The 19,630-nt window shown below is 43.2% G+C and overlaps 1 protein-coding gene across 1 annotated transcript in view; it reads right to left on the reverse strand.

Annotated features, from left to right (window-relative positions):
* Positions 1 to 845: 845 nt before the first annotated feature.
* Positions 846 to 19,630, reverse strand: part of LOC121554317 (disintegrin and metalloproteinase domain-containing protein 33) — a 207,645-nt gene continuing 188,860 nt past the window's right edge. The window contains exons 20-23 of the mRNA XM_041867832.2: positions 5,100 to 5,199; positions 4,488 to 4,739; positions 3,128 to 3,336; positions 846 to 1,931 (exon numbers count right to left, since the gene is read on the reverse strand). Coding sequence (XP_041723766.1) covers positions 1,880 to 1,931; positions 3,128 to 3,336; positions 4,488 to 4,739; positions 5,100 to 5,199 — 613 coding nt within the window. The 3' untranslated portion in view covers positions 846 to 1,879. The remainder of the gene's footprint in view (positions 1,932 to 3,127; positions 3,337 to 4,487; positions 4,740 to 5,099; positions 5,200 to 19,630) is intronic.

Below are 19,630 nucleotides of genomic sequence, written 5' to 3' on the forward strand. Positions count from 1 at the left end.
CAGGATTTGGCTGACTTGTTTCTGCGTCACATATCTCATTGTCGAGATAGTTCAATTGATAGATAGAGGAAAAAGCTAGCAGTTGTCTCGGAGTTAGCTCAGTCGACTTTTTGATGTAGCTAGCTAACGTTATCCCATTTCTTATGCTAGATCGCTGACTAGGTTTTGTTTAGATAGCATGCATTGGTTGCTCTTACTGCTGAATTGGTTTCATAATTATGTCCAATTCTATTGTGTGCATTATTATGCAATTATTCACCTTTAAACAATTACTTTGTTGCAATGAAACGCGACAATTTGAAAATATTCAGTGTCTACCAAGCTACTGTCCACCAACTAACGTACCCCTGAAAGTACCTGATTATGCCACTAGAGGGCACAGGGACAATGCAAATAGTATGGGTAGCCATGATTAGCTGTTCAGGAGTCTTATGGCTTGGGGGTCGAAGCTGTTAAGAAGCCTTTTGGACCTAGACTTGGCGCTCCGGCCCATTTTGGCCACTTCTGGGGAGGATGTGGTTAAACATAACCAGACTAGCCACCAAAACACCATGAATATGGTCATGACTTTTATGCAATTCAGTAGTTCAGTTAATGAAGCACAGTAAAATAAAACAAGCTGTTATGTCAAAAGGAATAACCTGGAGATGCAGGTGCTGTCCATTGGAGGTCATTGTTGTCCAAAAATAGTGGAGTGGGAGATCTTGGACAAATCCCTTCTCTATCCAGCCTGAGGCTACAGCAAACTAAAAAGCACACTTTAATATTTAACAGGATTTTATTTTGTTTCCTCTGCACTCTTTCAATTATAATGAAAGGAAAGAATGTTGCTTGTTTCCTGAGTCATGCTTTTCTACAGTTCTCTACAAGGCCACTTGTTTAAGCTTATCTAAGCTTGCAAAGAATTTCCCCTCTTTTCATGACAGAATGTCTCTTTTGTGTATTGGAAATTAGGCAATCTATTGATATAACAATCTAATGATTAAAGATTTGATACTGTACTTTAGAAAAGACTACGGCATTGGGTAAGGCATTGAGGATTGTGTGTGATGGGTCCAGATCTGAAGCTCTATGTGTATGTGTAACAACTTGGCTGTGTCAAGTCCTCCGTGTTGAATAAAAAGTCAAAGCCGAGGAGAGGGTGATGCCTTTGGAGTGTCAAGTCCCATAGCTTCAGCTGTCCTGGCCATGACTTGACAGTTTTTATAAATATGGATGGGAGAAACGTATGAATAATATATTTCAATATATATGTAGATTTCAACCTAGAAAACACAGAGGAAGAAGAAGTACACAAGTCAGTTTTGTAAAAAGGTGAGTTTTTTTATGTAACAATTCCCCTCAAAAATGACACACAGCAAGAGACATTCAAATCAAATTGCAATGATCAACATGCCTCAAAAGTACTCTTTGGCACATAACACAAACCATTAATTTTTTAAGATGTAAACAGACATCTAAACAACAATAATAATAAAAATGCTAGCTAGTCCTATAAACGGATTGACAATAAAAACAAACAAACAATAAAAATCAAGGTTTTGGCAATGTGACCACTACCAGCAATACCACATCTCAGTCTGCACGGTTTTCCATACGTGCAAAACCGCGTCGTCTTTCATCGTTGTCACGGGACAGGGTGAGGTCATTCAGGTCACGATTTTCAAGTCAGGCGACAGGACCCTCTGGAGGGAGAACGACCAAGTTCACTCCAGTACCCCCTCCTCTTGCTTCCCTCTCCACCCTCCATCAGCCTCTGCCTCGTCCCCTATGACTGTTGGACAGCGTCTGCCTTGTACCAGCCCTCCAACCGGGTCTTTATAGTGCAAATAGACTAACTGCTTGCTGCTGACTGCCGGCACCTGATAGACTTCCAGGGTCATTTTCGGAAAGGCAACGAGACTGTATTTGGTTTCGCTCCTGGGACCGGTCTGAGAGGGGGAATGAAAAGCAAACGAAGAAAAGAAAAGAAAGAAACAGTTGCTTTTAACACAGTGCGTAGACAGAGTCTTGTTGTGTTGAGGCTTGTAAAGCATTTTATATAGTTCTCCTTCTTTTTGTCACCACAGTCCCCGAAATAAAAAGCACAGTGCAGAGAGGGGCGATGATTTGAAACACTAATCAATGGAGACTTTTTAGAATTTAGGAGTGATTCGAGGACAGGGTGAGATGTTGAGAGAGATGTTTGTTTTATACTCCTGGCCCCCAGTCTTCAGAAAGAAAGAACAACCCATTAACCCCAACAACAATCACTCTAGGGTTTGTGAGAAGCTTTAAACACAGCAGATAACAAAAGCCAATAAAGGCGCATGGCTAGTTGCCAGCTTGGCTTCTAAAATAAATAGAGTGCAGACCTCAGATTCCGAGCATAACAGTGAAATAAAGTGAGAATTGATTGTTTGACGAAACGGGCAGAAGCAGCGAGAGATCTGTGCTTGACAATGTGAGCTGTGGCTTATAAAGTTCTTTTTTATTTTCTTCCTGGTTCTAAAGCTCATGCTCACACACACAGACACAGACACACACACACACACACACAGACACAGACACACAGACACAGTCCTTCCCTGCAAGCTATGACAACTTTGCTGCCGGAGTTCAAAACAGCGTGAGATGGAGAGATACAGGAATCAGGGGAGGTAATTCTTTTCGGGAAATAGTAAAATGGTGACTCAAGGGGGGTTTGTTGGAGTTTTACTGGAAAAAGCAGATTAACAATGTTAACAATGGCTGTTTTATGAGCAAGGACTTCTTGGAGTGGCTATTTTAGATTTTATCAGGGAGACTAATAATACGTCCAGTTGATGCCAAGGCATGAACATTGGAGAGTTATTTATAGCTAAAAACAACAGTGTATTTTTTGTAATCTATGGCACTGCTCACTTGTTGCCACTCACTTTGGAAAACAGCTATTAACCGCACACAAAGCCAGCAGTCTCTATAATGGGTTATAAATGACAAAAACATTGTTTGAAATGTGTTCTGTCCATGTACATGTAGCTAAGTGATATAATCTTTGCTTTTGCAATGTATGCCTATGGCCATACCCACACAAGTAAATCATAAGTCATCACATTGTGTGTGTGGGTGTGTGCGTGTGTGCATGCCTGCATATGTGTGGACCCACCTGAGTGCTTTGAGAGGGGGGATGACAGACACCTTGCCCACTGGTTTGGGGCCGATTGCAGGGGGCATCATCACCAGCAGCCCATTTGAGGGTTTGGGAGGAACTGCCGTCGCTGGGCTCATTTGTAACACCCCCCCTCGGACAGGGCTGAGGGGGAGGGGCCTCTGAGGAGGAGAGGGGGAGTGTCTGGGCTGCAGCTTTGACACCAACTGAGAAAGAGAGAGAGAAGGGACACGGAAAGAGCGGGGAAGAGACAGAAACAGAGCGAGAGCCATATTAGAGACCCATATTTCCCTCAGATTACAGCGATCCACAAAGAATTTTGATAAACTCCCTTATCTACTGGGTGAAAAAACACAGTGTGCCATCACAGCTGCAAGATTTGTGACCTGTTGCCACAAGAAAAGGTCAACCAGTGAAGAACAAACACAATTGTAAATACAACCCATGTTTATTTATTTTCCCATTTGTACTTTAACTATTTGCACATTGTTACAACACTATATATATATATATATATATATATATATATACACATAATATGACATTTGAAATGTCTTTATTCTTTTGGAACTTCTGAGTGTAATGTTTACTGTTAATATTTATTGTTTATTTCACTTTTGTTTACTATCTACTTCACTTGCTTTGGCAATGTTAACATACGTTTCCCATGCCAATAAATCCCTTAAATTGAAATTGAATTGAATTGAGAGAGCGAAAATGGATGAAGAGAGAAAGGAGAGAGAGAAAAAATGGAAACGGTGAAACAGGCAAAAGGGGAAAGAGAGGGAGAGAAGACGTAGGCCTTAGAATGTGATCAAAGCCATAATAAAGCACTTCACCATGTCACACACTCCTAATGCACTACAAATGATATTAGGAATACAGCAGGAGGGGTATATGCAAATAGGCCCTCCACTACTGTCGACTGGATTCACCCAGTCTTATCACACAACTCAAGCAGTTTTTAATCCGGTGGTTGGCAGGCTTTGTCTGACTTCGTGGTGTGTTATTTCATTACAGTGTACCTCTCTACCTCCACTCTTAGATGCTTATCAAAAAACAACCGCAGATAAATTAATGTTGTGCAAACACAGAGCAATATTAAATTCGAAGCCAATGGCATTTTCAAAGGCTTTTACAGCTTACAGGCAGAGATGGGGGTAATTTGGAGGAAATCGATGGAAAACAATCAGATAAAAACTAAAACATGCTGTTTCATCTGTTGCTATTTCATCTATTTTCTCGGTCCAACTACATCTTTTTTAGTAAAAACAGACACAGGATGATTTTTTTAAACAGAAAGACATTTTCTCAATGAATGAACGAAAGGAATAATATTAAAAACGGAAAAACTTACCAGTGGTGATCGTGTTGGGTTGAGGGGCAGCGGTTTCTTTGGCGGGGTGAGTTTCTGAGGGGGGGTGGGTGATTTGGACGGGGCCCCGGGCGGCTTGCTGACAGGTAAAGGCGGGCGGACCACCTTGAAGCTCTGTAGCGTGTTATGCGGCGAGGGGGCGGGACTTAGGGGACGCACAATGTTGACTGGCTGGGTGCCGTTGGTGGTGGGGCCTGGCCTGAGAGGCAGCACCTCTTTGCTGGTGTGAGGGAGCTGTAGGGAGAGAAAAGACAATGGTTAGAGAATAATATAAAGAACATTTTAGGATTATGTCATTCAAATTGTATGAAAAGTATGTTGAAAAACTAATAAAAAAGTATTACGAAAAAGGAAGGGAAGGAGACAGTTAGCAGACAGAGAAGAGAGGGCGACATGGGAGGCAAACAGTGACAGTTGCTATCACAGAAAGTTGACACAGGCAGAGCCACAGTTGTAAATGTGGCAATTTAAAGCAAGGCTAGCTAGACTTTAGTTTAATGTATGTAGTTCTCAGAAACACAGAGACAAACATTCCCAGCATATAGAGACTCATAGGTCAACTTAGATTTAACTCCCCTCCCCTTTAACACTCACCCCCTTGTGACTGTTTCCTTTGTTCGCCAGCCCCACCACCTTCAGATGAAACGCTGGGTTGAGGCGTCCGTTCTTACCCTTCTCCATAGAGCCTTCAAGTCTGGGGAAAGAGGAGGATGAATAAAAAAATGAAGGGGTGTTAGAGGCAATCGAATAGACGGCTGTATTTCTGAAGGCTGTGCTGGCGTTTCAATCCGACGTTGATTTGAGTGTCCCCAGGTGTGGGGGATTGGGCTGGCAAACATTAGGCTGTGTGTGTGTGTGTGTGTGTGTGTGTGTGTGTGTATGTGCCCCAGATGGCACAGTCTGTCCCCATCAAGTATTCTCAGGGAGCTTGAGGCGAGGAGCAGGTCAAGGGCAGGTAGGAATGTTTTAATTTAACGTCTGGCAAGGAACTTCTAAAGAACCTCATAGGTTAAATTTGTATGCTTTTGGCTAATCCCACAACAGCAAGAATGTATGGAAGCGTACGCACACACACACGAAAATACATCAAAATACAGATTTCTCCCTAATCAACCACACACAGTATACCGATATTGAGATGTAAATGAACCCAAACTATTGGCTACAAAAAAAAATGCAGGTCTCCACTAAAGAGCCTTTTAATCATCTATCAAGAAGTTCCATTTTCCGTATCGTTAAATATTCATTCAGAAGACTCCTTTACACAGTTCCTCCTCACAGTTCTGGGGGATTTCAACCTCCCTACGTCTACATTTGACTCATTTCTCTCTGCCTCCTTCTTTCCACTCCTCTCCTCTTTTGACCTCACCCTCTCACCGTCCCCCCCTACTCACAAGGCAGGCAATACGCTTGACCTCATCTTTACTAGATGCTGTTGTTCTACTAATCTCACTACAACTCCCCTCCAAGTCTCCGACCACTACTTTGTATCCTTTTCTCTCTCCCTCTCCTCCAACACTACTCACTCTGCCCCTACACAGATGGTAATGCGCCGTCGCAACCTTCGCTCTCTCTCTCCCGCTACTCTCTCCTCTTCCATCCTATCATCTCTTCCCTCTGCTCAATCCTTCTCCCTCCAATCTCCTGATTCTGCCTCCTCAAACCTCCTCTCCTCCCTTTCTGCATCCTTTGACTCTCTATGTCCCCTATCCTCCCGGCCGGCTCGGTCCTCCCCTCCAGCTCCGTGGCTTGATGACTCATTGCGAGCTCACAGAACAGAGCTCCGGGCAGCTGAGCGGAAATGGAAGAAAACTAGACTCCCTGCGGACCTGGCATCTTTTCACTCCCTCCTCTCTACATTTTCTTCATCTGTTTCTGCTGCTAAGGCCACTTTCTACCACTCTAAATTCCAAGCATCTGCCTCTAACCCTAGGAAGCTCTTTGCCACATTCTCCTCCCTGCTGAACCCCCCCCCCTCCTCCCTCTCTGTGGATGACTTCGTCAACCATTTTGAAAAGAAGGTTGACGACATCCGATCCTCGTTAGTTAAGTCAAATGACACTGCTGGTCCTGCTCACACTGCCCTACCCTATGCTTTGACTTCTTTCTCCCCTCTCTCTCCAGATAAAATCTTGCGACTTGTGACGGCAGGCCGCCCAACAACCTGCCTGCTTGACCCTATCCCCTCCTCTCTTCTCCAGACCATCTCCGGTGACCTTCTCCCTTACCTCACCTCGCTGATCAACTCATCCTTGACCGCTGGCTATGTCCCTTCCGTCTTCAAGAGAGCGAGAGTTGCACCCCTTCTCAAAAAAACCAACACTCGATCCCTCTGATGTCAACAACTACAGACCAGTATCCCTTCTTTCTTTTCTCTCCAAAACTATTGAGCGTGCCGTCTTTAGCCAACTCTCTTGCTATCTCTCTCAGAATTACCTTCTTGATCCAAACCAGTCAGGTTTCAAGACTGGTCATTCAACTGAGACTGCTCTTCTCTGTGTCACGGAGGCTCTCCGCACTGCTAAAGCTAACTCTCTCTCCTCTGCTCTTGTCCTTCTAGACCTGTCTGCTGCCTTTGATACTGTGAACCATCAGATCCTCCTCTCCACCCTCTCTGAGCTGGGCATCTCCGGCGCGGCTCACTCTTGGATTGCGTCCTACCTGACCGGTCGCTCCTACCAAGTGGCGTGGCGAGAAGCTGTCTCCGCACCACGTGATCTCACCACTGGTGTCCCCCAGGGCTCAGTTCTAGGCCCTCTCCTATTCTCTCTATACACCATGTCACTTGGCTCTGTCATATCCTCACATGGCCTCTCCTATCATTGCTATGCTGACGACACACAACTAATCTTCTCCTTTCCCCCTTCTGATAACCAGGTGGCGAATCGAATCTCTGCATGTCTGGCAGACATATCAGTATGGATGACGGATCACCACCTCAAGCTGAACCTTGGCAAGACGGAGCTGCTCTTCCTCCCGGAGAAGGACTGCCTGTTCCATGATCTCGCCTCCCAGAGTGCGAAGAGCCTTGGCGTGACCCTGGACAACACCCTGTCGTTCTCCGCTAACATCAAGGCGGTAACCCGATCCTGTAGGTTCATGCTCTACAACATTCGGAGAGTACGACCCTGCCTTACACAGGAAGCGGCACAGGTCCTAATCCAGGCACTTGTCATCTCCCGTCTGGATTACTGCAACTCGCTGTTGGCTGGGCTCCCTGCCTGTGCCATTAAATCCCTACAACTCATCCAGAATGCCGCAGCCCGTCTGGTGTTCAACCTTCCCAAGTTCTCTCACGTAACCCCGCTCCTCCGCACACTCCACTGGCTTCCAGTTGAAGCTCGCATCTGCTACAAGACCATGGTGCTTGCCTACGGAGCTGTTAGGGGAACGGCACCTCCGTACCTTCAGGCTCTGATCAGTCCCTACACCCAAACGAGGGCACTGCGTTCATCCACCTCTGGCCTGCTGGCTCCCCTACCTCTGCGGAAGCATAGTTCCCGCTCAGCCCAGTCAAAACTGTTCGCTGCTCTGGCACCCCAATGGTAGAACAAGCTCCCTCACGACGCCAGGACAGCGGAGTCACTCACCACCTTCCGGAGACATTTGAAACCCCACCTCTTTAAGGAATACCTGGGATAGGATAAAGTAATCCTTCTACCACCCCCCCTTACTCCAACCCCCCCCCAAAAAAATAATAATAATAATAATAAAATAATAATAAAATAAAAATAAAAAACATAAAAAATACAAAATAAAAAATAAAAACATTGTAAAGTGGTTATCCCACTGGCTATAAGGTGAATGCACCTATTTGTAAGTCGCTCTGGATAAGAGCGTCTGCTAAATGACGTAAATGTAAATGTAAATATCTCCTCTCTTTAATATAACCAGACCCCTTTTCCAGTCCAATACAACACACACACACATACACACACACACACACACACTGAACAAAAATATAAACACAGCATGCAACAATTTCAACGATTTTACTGAGTTACAGTTCATATAAGGAAATCAGTCAATTTAAATACAGTGGGGAGAACAAGTATTTGATACACTGCCGATTTTGCAGGTTTTCCTACTTACAAAGCATGTAGAGGTCTGTAATTTTGATCATAGGTACACTTCAACTGTGAGAGACGGAATCTAAAACAAAAATCCAGAAAATCACATTGTATAATTTTTAAGTAATTAATTTGCATTTTATTGCATGACAAAAGTATTTGATCACCTACCAACCAGTAAGAATTCCGGATCTCACAGACCTGTTAGTTTTTCTTTAAAAAGCCCTCCTGTTCTCCACTCATTACCTGTATTAACTGCACCTGTTTGAACTCGTTACCTGTATAAAAGACACCTGTCCACACACTCAATCAAACAGACTCCAACCTCTCTACAATGGCCAAGACCAGAGAGCTGTGTAAGGACATCAGGGATAAAATTGTAGACCTGCACAAGGCTGGGATGGGCTACAGGACAATAGGCAAGCAGCTTGGTGAGAAGGCAACAACTGTTGGCACATTTATTAGAAAATGGAAGAAGTTCAAGATGACGATCAATCACCCTCGGTCTGGGGCTCCATGCAAGATCTCACCTCGTGGGGCATCAATGATCATGAGGAAGGTGAGGGATCAGCCCAGAACTAAACGGCAGGACCTGGTCAATGACCTGAAGAGAGCTGGGACCACAGTCTCAAAGAAAACCATTAGTAACACACTACGCCGTCATGGATAAAAATCCTGCAGCGCACGCAAGGTCCCCCTACTCAAGCCAGCGCATGTCCAGGCCCGTCTGAAGTTTGCCAATGACCATCTGGATGATCCAGAGGAGGAATGGGAGAAGGTCATGTGGTCTTATGAGACAAAAATAGAGCTTTTTGGTCTATACTCCACTCGCCGTGTTTGGAGGAAGAAGAAGGATGAGTACAACCCCAAGAACACCATCCCAACTGTGAAGCATGGAGGTGGAAACATCATTCTTTGGGGATGCTTTTCTGCAAAGGGGTCAGGACGACTGCACCGTATTGAGGGGAGGATGGATGGGGCCATGTATTGCGAGATCTTGGCCAACAACCTCCTTCCCTCAGTAAGAGCATTGAAGATGGGTCGTGGCTGGGTCTTCAAGCATGACAACGACCCGAAACACACAGCCAGGGCAACTAAGGAGTGGCTCCGTAAGAAGCATCTCAAGGTCCTGGAGTGGCCTAGCCAGTCTCCAGACCTGAACCCAATAGAAAATCTTTGGAGGGAGCTGACAGTCCGTATTGCCCAGCGACAGCCCCGAAACCTGAAGGATCTGGAGAAGGTCTGTATGGAGGAGTGGGCCAAAATCCCTGCTGCAGTGTGTGCAAACCTGGTCAAGACCTACAGGAAATGTATGATCTCTATAATTGCAAACAAAGGTTTCTGTACCAAATATTAAGTTCTGCTTTTCTGATGTATCAAATACTTATGTCATGCAATAAAATGCAAATTAATTACTTAAAAATCATACAATGTGATTTTCTGGATTTTTGTTTTAGATTCCGTCTCTCACAGTTGAAGTGTACCTATGATAACAATTACAGACCTCTACATGCTTTGTAAGTAGGAAAACCTGCAAAATCGGCAGTGTATCAAATACTTGTTCTCCCCACTGTAAATAAATTAGGCCCTAACCTATGGATTTCACATTAATGGGCAGGGGCGCAGCCACTGGGGAGCCAGGCCCAGCCAGTCAGAATGAGTTTTTCCCCACAAAAGGGCTTTATTACAGACATAAATACTCCTCAGTTTCATCAGCTGTCCGGGTGTCTGGTCTCAGATGATCCCGCAGTTGAAGAAGCCGGATGTGGAAGTCCTGGGCTGGCATGGTTACAAGTGGTCTGCGGTTGTGAGGCCGGTTGTAAGGCCGGTTCGACGTACTGCCAAATTCTTGAAAACAACGTTGGTAGAGAAATTAACATTCAATTCTCTGGCAACAGCTCTGGTGGACATTCCTGCAGTCAGTATGCCAATTACACGCTCCCTCAAAACTTGAGACATCTTTGGCATTGTGTTGTGTGAAAAAACGGTTTAATCATCTTCTTGATATGCCACACCTGTCAGGTGGATGGATTATCTTGGCAAAGGAGAAATGCTCACTAACAGGCATGTAAACAGATTTGTGCACAACATTTCACAGAAATAAGCTTTTTGTGCGTATGAAACATTTCTGGGATCTTTTATTTCAGCTCATGAAACCAACACGTTACATGTTGCAAATAGGTGCAGTGAAATGTCTTGTTTTACAGGGTCAGTCATAGTAGTACAGCGCCCCTGGAGCACATTAGGGTTAAGTGCCTTGCTCAAGGGCACCGACTTTTTTCACCTTGTCGGCTCGGGTATACGAACCCCAATGATGCTATCCGCTAGGCTACCTGCCGCCCAATGATTAACCTATTTCTCTGTACATTCAGAACGCGATGAGCTTTATTTCCAGGGGCATCATGGCAGAATACCTCCCTCTCTCAGTCTGGACTTCATCCAACAGCCAGGCATTATGATGACTCTGTGTCTTTATTGCTCTTCTACTCGAAGAGGGGGAACATACTAGACTTTATGGCGGATAGTACATTTGTTTGCCTCTATAAAGGTGTTCTGATGGTGTAGAAAGTGCAGAGCGGGCAGATTGCAGTCAGAGGATGACGTGCGTAGTAGTAAATCACAGCAACAAACCCATCCAGCATCCTAGTGTTATCACTCTCTGAGTAATTAGATGATTCTGGAGTTCAATCAATTGTCGAAACAAACCCTCTTGCACATGGTGCCATTTGCTTAAGTATCTATATAGGTCTTATGAAGGCTTCATTAAGTCTTAACCTGTTTAACTCTGAGCAACTGTTTTGGTTAAGTGGTACCCACTCTGTCAATTTTGGTCAGAAAATAATAAGTGACATATCATTCGAAAATCTACAGCACTTGTCTTTTTGGAAATCAAACTCAAATCTTACTGCTGGCAATATCATAAGAATGCTCCATATGCGCTGTTGATCTATGTCACCTGTTTACAATGGGAAAAGTGAATGGGAAAATAAGTTTGAAGTTTCCTCGTCTCTCTGTGTGTTATATAAAAAAAAAAAGATTCATAACTTGAAAGCCACAATCGCTAGGGTCATTTTAAGATTTTAAGCCCGATATGGCGACTGGAGTATGGGCAAGTGGGTGTGTCGAAAGGAAAGTATTGGGCATGTGGAAAGGAGTGGGTGTGTGGAAAGGAATGGGTGTAGAAAGCACTCTGCTATAGGTTAGACGGTTATGATTGGGCAGTGTTCTTTTCCTTTCGTTTCTTACCATGTAACTACCATACATTGAGCTACCGTACCGCACGAGTTTGTATTTCTGTTTTGAAGCCAGAGGATGAGTCTGAGTTGTATTTCACTGTTAGTTTTACACAAATAATTGTACATTTTCAGTTATAAAACTGACGATTGTTTATTTACAAATCTGCCCAATTAGCTGATTCGCTTTTCATACACCCACTCCTTTTGACGCTCCCACTCGCCCATGCTCTGGTCGCCATGTTGGGCTGCAGCTATCCATATACAGTGGGGAAAAAAAGTATTTAGTCGGCCACCAATTGTGCAAGTTCTCCCACTTAAAAAGATGAGAGAGGCCTGTAATTTTCATCATAGGTACACGTCAACTATGACAGACAAATTGAGAGAAAAAAATTCCAGAAAATCCCATTGTAGGATTTTTAATGAATTTATTTGCAAATTATGGTGGAAAATAAGTATTTGGTCACCTACAAACAAGCAAGATTTCTGGCTCTCACAGACCTGTAACTTCTTCTTTAAGAGGCTCCTCTGTCCTCCACTCGTTACCTGTATTAATGGCACCTGTTTGAACTTGTTATCAGTATAAAAGACACCTGTCCACAACCTCAAACAGTCACACTCCAAACTCCACTATGGCCAAGACCAAAGAGCTGTCAAAGGACACCAGAAACAAAATTGTAGACCTGCACCAGGCTGGGAAGACTGCATCTGCAATAGGTAAGCAGCTTGGTTTGAAGAAATCAACTGTGGGAGCAATTATTAGGAAATGGAAGACATACAAGACCACTAATAATCTCCCTCGATCTGGGGCTCCACGCAAGATCTCACCCCGTGGGGTCAAAATGATCACAAGAATGGTGAGCAAAAATCCCAGAACCACACGGGGGGACCTAGTGAATGACCTGCAGAGAGCTGGGACCAAAGTAACAAAGCATACCATCAGTAACACACTACGCCGCCAGGGACTCAAATCCTGCAGTGCAAGACGTGTCCCCCTGCTTAAGCCAGTACATGTCCAGGCCCGTCTGAAGTGCATTTGGATGATCCAGAAGAGGATTGGGAGAATGTCATACGGTCAGATGAAACCAAAATAGAACTTTTTGGTAAATACTCAACTCGTCATGTTTGGAGGACAAAGAATGCTGAGTTGCATCCAAAGAACACCATACCTACTGTGAAGCATGGGGGTGGAAACATCATGCTTTGGGGTTGTTTTTCTGCAAAGGGACCAGGACGACTAATCTGTGTAAAGGAAAGAATGAATGGGGCCATGTATCGTGAGATTTTGAGTGAAATCCTCCTTCCATCAGCAAGGGCATTGAAGATGAAACGTGGCTGGGTCTTTCAGCATGACAATGATCCCAAACACACCGCCCGGGCAACGAAGGAGTGGCTTCGTAAGAAGCATTTCAAGGTCCTGGAGTGGCCTAGCCAGTCTCCAGATCTCAACCCCATAGAAAATCTTTGGAGGGAGTTGAAAGTCTGTGTTGCCCAGCGACAGCCCCAAAACATCACTGCTCTAGAGGAGATCTGCATGGAGGAATGGGCCAAAATACCAGCAACAGTGTGTGAAAACCTTGTGAAGACTTACAGAAAACGTTTGACCTGTGTCATTGCCAACAAAGGGTATATAACAAAGTATTGAGAAACTTTTGTTATTGACCAAATACTTATTTTCCACCATCATATGCCAATAAATTCATAAAAAATCCTACAATGTGATTTTCTGGATTTTTTTTTCTCATTTTGTCTGTCATAGTTGACGTGTACCTATGATGAAAATTACAGGCCTCTCTCATCTTTTTAAGTGGGAGAACTTGCACAATTGGTGGCTGACTAAATACTTTTTTTCCCCACTGTAGCTATCCATCCTTGGCTCATTAACCTAACGGACTCATCTGGTTTCAAGTGTCCAGGACACGTCATGTGATCTTCTACTGCTATGTAGTGGACGAACTGGGAATCAGACAGGAAATCTAATTACATCAGTGGAAAGCTGGCGACATCTTTCTCCTCATTTGTATATCATTCCTGTAAAACAAAAAATTAAGGCATGGCACGTTGCACAAGCCCTGCGCTATACAAAAAAAGAAACATACATTTTTGCTATTCTTTGCCTGCTCTGTAATAGTCACTTTGTTGCTGTATCAGAATCCCACATTTCTTACCTTTCTAAAAGTACTAAGGATGTGATTAAACAATAACAAAGTGGCTCTCTGCCCCTGTTGTTTCAGTAAAAACAGGGGCGGGGATGGAGAAATGTAACCACTCTCAAATTCATTGACAGAGCTATGGATGCAAGGACTGACCATCCATGATATCAAAATTATAGTTTTAACTATGTTTTGAGACTATTTAAGTGTTTATTTACATTTACTTTATTTAAAAACATTGGCGTAAAACTAGTTTGTATTTTGGGTTCTGATGGGGTACGACAGTTGAACTAATCTCATGAGGCATTTATAAGTTATATTCTTCAAGAATCAATGGGTACATATCTTTAATTTATACATTCAAAAATGGATGTAGCAACTGCATATTGCCCCTTTTTTTGTATTTATTAAGGCTCTCCATTAGCTGCTGCCAAGGCAGCAGCTACTCTTCCTGGGGTCTAGCAACATTAAGGCAGTTATATACAATTTAAAATAATGACATGACATTACATTTCGTAACACTTTTCACAACACATTAAGTGTGTTCCCTCAGACCACTACTTTACTACCACATATCTACAATACAAAATCCATGTGTACGTGTGTAGAGTGCATGTGTTAGCATATGTATGCGTGTGTCTGTGCCTGTGTGTGTGTCTCTTCACAGTCACCGCTGTTCTGTAAGGTGTATTTTTATCTGTTTTTAAAATCTGACTACTGCTCGCATCAGTTACAGTGAGGGAAAAAAGTATTTGTTCCACTGCTGATTTTGTACGTTTGCCCACTGACAAAGAAATGATCAGTCTATAATTCTAATGGTAGGTTTATTTGAACAGTGAGAGACAGAATAACAACAAAGAAATCCAGAAAAACGCATGTCAAAAATGTTATAAATTGATTTGCATTTTATTGAGGGAAATAAGTATTTGACCCCCTCTCAATCAGAAATATTTCTGCCTCCCAGGTGTCTTTTATACAGGTAACGAGCTGAGATTAGGAGCACACTCTTAAAGGGAGTGCTCCTAATCTCAGCTTGTTACCTTTATAAAAGACACCTGACCACAGAAGCAATCAATCAATCAGATTCCAAACTCTCCACCATGGCCAAGACCAATGAGCTCTCCAAGGATGTCAGGGAATAGATTGTAGACCTACACAAGGCTGGAATGGGCTACAAGACCATCGCCAAGCAGCTTGGTGAGAAGGTGACAACAATTGGTGCGATTATTCGCAAATGGAAGAAACACAAAATAACTGTCAAGCTCCCTCGGCCTGGGGCTCCATGCAGGATCTCACCTCGTGGAGTTGCAATGATCATGAGAATGGTGAGGAATCAGGCCAGAACTACACGGGTGGATCTTGTCAATGATCTCAAGGCAGCTGGGACCATAGTCACCAAGAAAACAATTGCTAACACACTACGCCGTGAAGGACTGAAATCCTGCAGCGCCCGCAAGGTCCCCCTGCTCAAGAAAGCACATTTACAGGCCCGTCTGAAGTTTGCCAATGAACATCTGAATGATTCAGAGGAGAACTGGGTGAAAGTGTTGTGGTCAGATAAGACCAAAATCGAGCTCTTTGGCGTCAACTCAACTCGCCGTGTTTGGAGGAGGAGGAATGCTGCCTATGACCCCAAGAACACCATCCCCATTGTCAAACATGGAGGTGGAAACATTATGCTTTGGGGGTGTTTTTCTGCTAAGGGGACAGGACAACTTCACCGCATCAAAGGGACGATGGACGGGGCCATGTACTGTCAAATCTTGAGTGAGAACCTCCTTCCCTCAGCCAGGGCATTGAAAATGGGTCGTGGTTGGGTATTCCAGCATGACAATGACCCAAAACACACGGCCAAGGCAACAAAGGAGTGGCTCAAGAAGAAGCACATTAAGGTCCTGGAGTGGCCTATCCAGTCTCCAGACCTTAATCCCATAGAAAATCAGAAAATCTGTGGAGGGAGCTGAAGGTTCGAGTTGCCAAACGTCAGCCTCAAAACCTTAATGACTTGGAGAAGATCTGCAAAGAGGAGTGGGACAAAATCCCTCCTGAGATGTGTGCAAACCTGGTGGCCAACTACAAGAAACGTCTGTCCTCTGTGATTGCCAACAAGGGTTTTGTCACCAAGTACTAAGTCATGTTTTGCAGAGGGGTCAAATACTTATTACCCTCATTAAAATGCAAATCAATTTATAACATTTTTGACATGCGTTTTTCTGGATTTTTGTTGTTGTTATTCTGTCTCTCACTGTTCAAATAAACCTACAATTAAAATTATAGACTGATCATTTCTTTGTCAGTAGGCAAACGTACAAAATCAGCAGGGGATCAAATACTTTTTTCCCTCACTGTATCTGATGCGAAATAGAGTTCCATGTAGCCATGGCTCTATGTAGTACTGTGCGCCTCCCATAGTCTATTCTGGACTTGGGGATTGTGAGGAGACCTCTGGTAGCATGTAATGTGAGGTATGCATCGGTGCATTCAAAATGTCAATACTTCTTACAAAAACAAGTAGTGATGAAGTTAATCTCTCCTCTACTTTGAGCCATGAGAGATTGACATGCATATTATTAATGTTAGCTCTGTGTACATTTAATGGTACTTGTGTACTCTGTGTACTCTGCTGCCCTGTTCTGAGCCAATTGTAATTTTCCTAAGTCCCGCTTTGTCGCACCTGACCACATGACTGGACAGTAGTCCAGGTGCGACAAAACTGTGGCCTGTAGGACATGTCTTGTTGATAGTGTTATTAAGAAGGCAGAGCAGCGCTTTATTATGGACAGACTTCTCCCCATTTTAGCTACAGTTGCATCAACATGTTTTGACCAAGACAGTTTACAATCCAGGGTTACTCCAAGCAGTTTAGTCACCTCATCTTGCTCAATTCCCACATTATTCATTACAAGATTTAGTTGAGGTTTAGGGTTTAGTGAATGATTTGTCCCAAATACAATGCTTTTAGTTTTTGAAATATTTAGGAATAACTTATTTCTTGCCACCAATTCTGAAACTGACTGCAGCTCTTTGTTAAGTGTTGCTGTGATTTTCACTCGCTGTAGTAGCTGACCTGTATAGTGTTTAGTCATCAGCATACACAGACACACTGGCTTTACTCAAAGCCACTAGCAGGTCATTAGTAAAGATTGAAAAAAGTAAGAAGCCTAGACAGCTGCCCTGGGAAAGGCCTGATTCTACCTGGATTATGTTGATGAGGCTTCCATTAAAGAACGCCCTCTGTGTTCTGTTAGACAGCTAACTCTTTATCCACAATATAGCATGGGGGTGTTTTTCCATCAGCAGACTATGATCGATAATGTCAAAAGCCACACTGAAGTCTAACAAAACAGCTCCCACAATCTTTTTTTCATACATTTCTCTCAGCCAATCATCAGTCATTTGTGTGTGCATGTTGAATGCCCTTCCCTATCAACGTGCTGAAAGTCTGTTGTCAATTTGTTTACTGTAAAATGTATCTGGTCATACACCATTTTTACAAACATTTACAAAGGGGGTTTTACTATTCTTGGATAGCAGAATGACTTTTGCTTCCCTCCAGGCCTGAGGGCACACACTTTCTTGTAGGCTTAGATTGAAGATATGGCAAATAGGAGTGGCAATATCGTACGCTATTATACTCAGTCATTTTCCATCCAAGTTGTTGTACTCAGGTGGCTTTTCATTGTTGATAGACCATTTTTCACCTCTTCCACACTCACTTTACGAAATTCAAAATTACAATGCTTGTCTTTCATAATTTGGTCAGTTATACTTGGATGTGTAGGGTCGGCTTTTGTTGCAGGCATGTCATGCTTAAGTTTGCTGATCTTGCCAATGAAAAAACATTAAAGTTCTTGGCAATATCAATGGGTTTTGTGATGAATGAGCCATCTGATTCAATGAATGATGGAGCTGAGTTTACCTTTTTGCCCAAAATTTAAACAGCTTTTTACTATCATTTTTTATATAATTCATCTTTGTTTCATAGTATAGTTTCTTCTTCTTTTTATTCAGTTTAGTCACATTATTTCTCAATTTGCAGTACGTTTGCCAATCAGTTGTGCAGCCAGACTTATTTGCCATTCCTTTTGCCTCATCCCTCTCAACCATAAAATGTTTAAATTCCTCATCAATCCATGGGGATTTAACAGTTTTTACAGTCATTTTCTTAATGGGTGCATGCTTATTAGTAACTGAAATAAGCAATTTCATAAATGTGTCAAGTGCAGAGTTTGGTTGCTCTTCATTACACACCACAGACCAGCAAATATTCTTTACATCATCAACATAGGAATCACTACAAAACGTATTGTATGACCTTTTATACACTGTATTAGGCCCAGCCTTTGGAACTTTGGTTTTCCTAGATATGGCTACTATATTGTGATCACTACACCTGATGGATTTGGATACTATTTTAATGCAGATTTCTGCAGCACTAGTAAAGATCTGATCAATATATGTGGATGATTTTATTCCTGTGCTGTTTGTAAATACCCTGGTAGGTTGACTGATAACCTGAACCAGGTTGCGGGCACTGGTTACAGTTCGAATCTTTTTCTTGAATGGGCAGCTTGATGAAAGTCAGTCAATATTCCCACGGGGGGCCAGTAGGAAAATGTATGCACTCACTAATTGGAAGTCACTCTGGATAAGAGCGTCTGCTAAATGACTCAAATGTCAAAAATATTTAGGTCACCCAGAAAATATACCTCTCTGTTGATATCACATACAGTGGGGAAAGAAAGTATTTAGTCAGCCACCAATTGTGCAAGTTCTCCCACTTAAAAAGATGAGAGAGGCCTGTAATTTTCATCATAGGTACACGTCAACTATGACAGACAAATTGAGAATTTTTTTTCCAGAAAATCACATTGTAGGATTTTTTATGAATTTATTTGCAAATTATGGTGGAAAATAAGTATTTGGTCACCTACAAACAAGCAAGATTTCTGGCTCTCACAGACCTGTAACTTCTTCTTTAAGAGGCTCCTCTGTCCTCCACTTATTACCTGTATTAATGGAACCTGTTTGAACTTGTTATCAGTATAAAAGACACCTGTCCACAACCTCAAACAGTCACACTCCAAACTCCACTATGGCCAAGACCAAAGAGCTGTCAAAGGACACCAGAAACAAAATTGTAGACCTGCACCAGGCTGGGAAGACTGAATCTGCAATAGGTAAGCAGCTTGGTTTGAAGAAATCAACTGTGGGAGCAATTGTTAGGAAATGGAAGACATACAAGACCACTCATAATCTCCCTCGATCTGGGGCTCCATGCAAGATCTCACCCCGTGGGGTCAAAATGATCACAAGAACGGTGAGCAAAAATCCCAGAACCACACGAGGGGACCTAGTGAATGACCTGCAGAGAGCTGGGACCAAAGTAACAAAGCCTACCATCAGTAACACACTACGCCGCCAGGGACTCAAATCCTGCAGTGCCAGACGTGTCCCCCTGCTTAAGCCAGTACATGTCCAGGCCTGTCTGAAGTTTGCTAGAGTGCATTTGGATGATCCAGAAGAGGATTGGGAGAATGTCATATGGTCAGATGAAACCAAAATAGAACTTTTTGGTAAAAACTCAACTCGTCGTGTTTGGAGGACAAAGAATGCTGAGTTGCATCCAAAGAACACCATACCTACTGTGAAGCATGGGGGTGGAAACA

This window comes from Coregonus clupeaformis, unplaced genomic scaffold (assembly GCF_020615455.1).
Source record: "Coregonus clupeaformis isolate EN_2021a unplaced genomic scaffold, ASM2061545v1 scaf0003, whole genome shotgun sequence".
In the NCBI taxonomy this organism is placed as follows: Eukaryota; Metazoa; Chordata; class Actinopteri; order Salmoniformes; family Salmonidae; genus Coregonus; species Coregonus clupeaformis.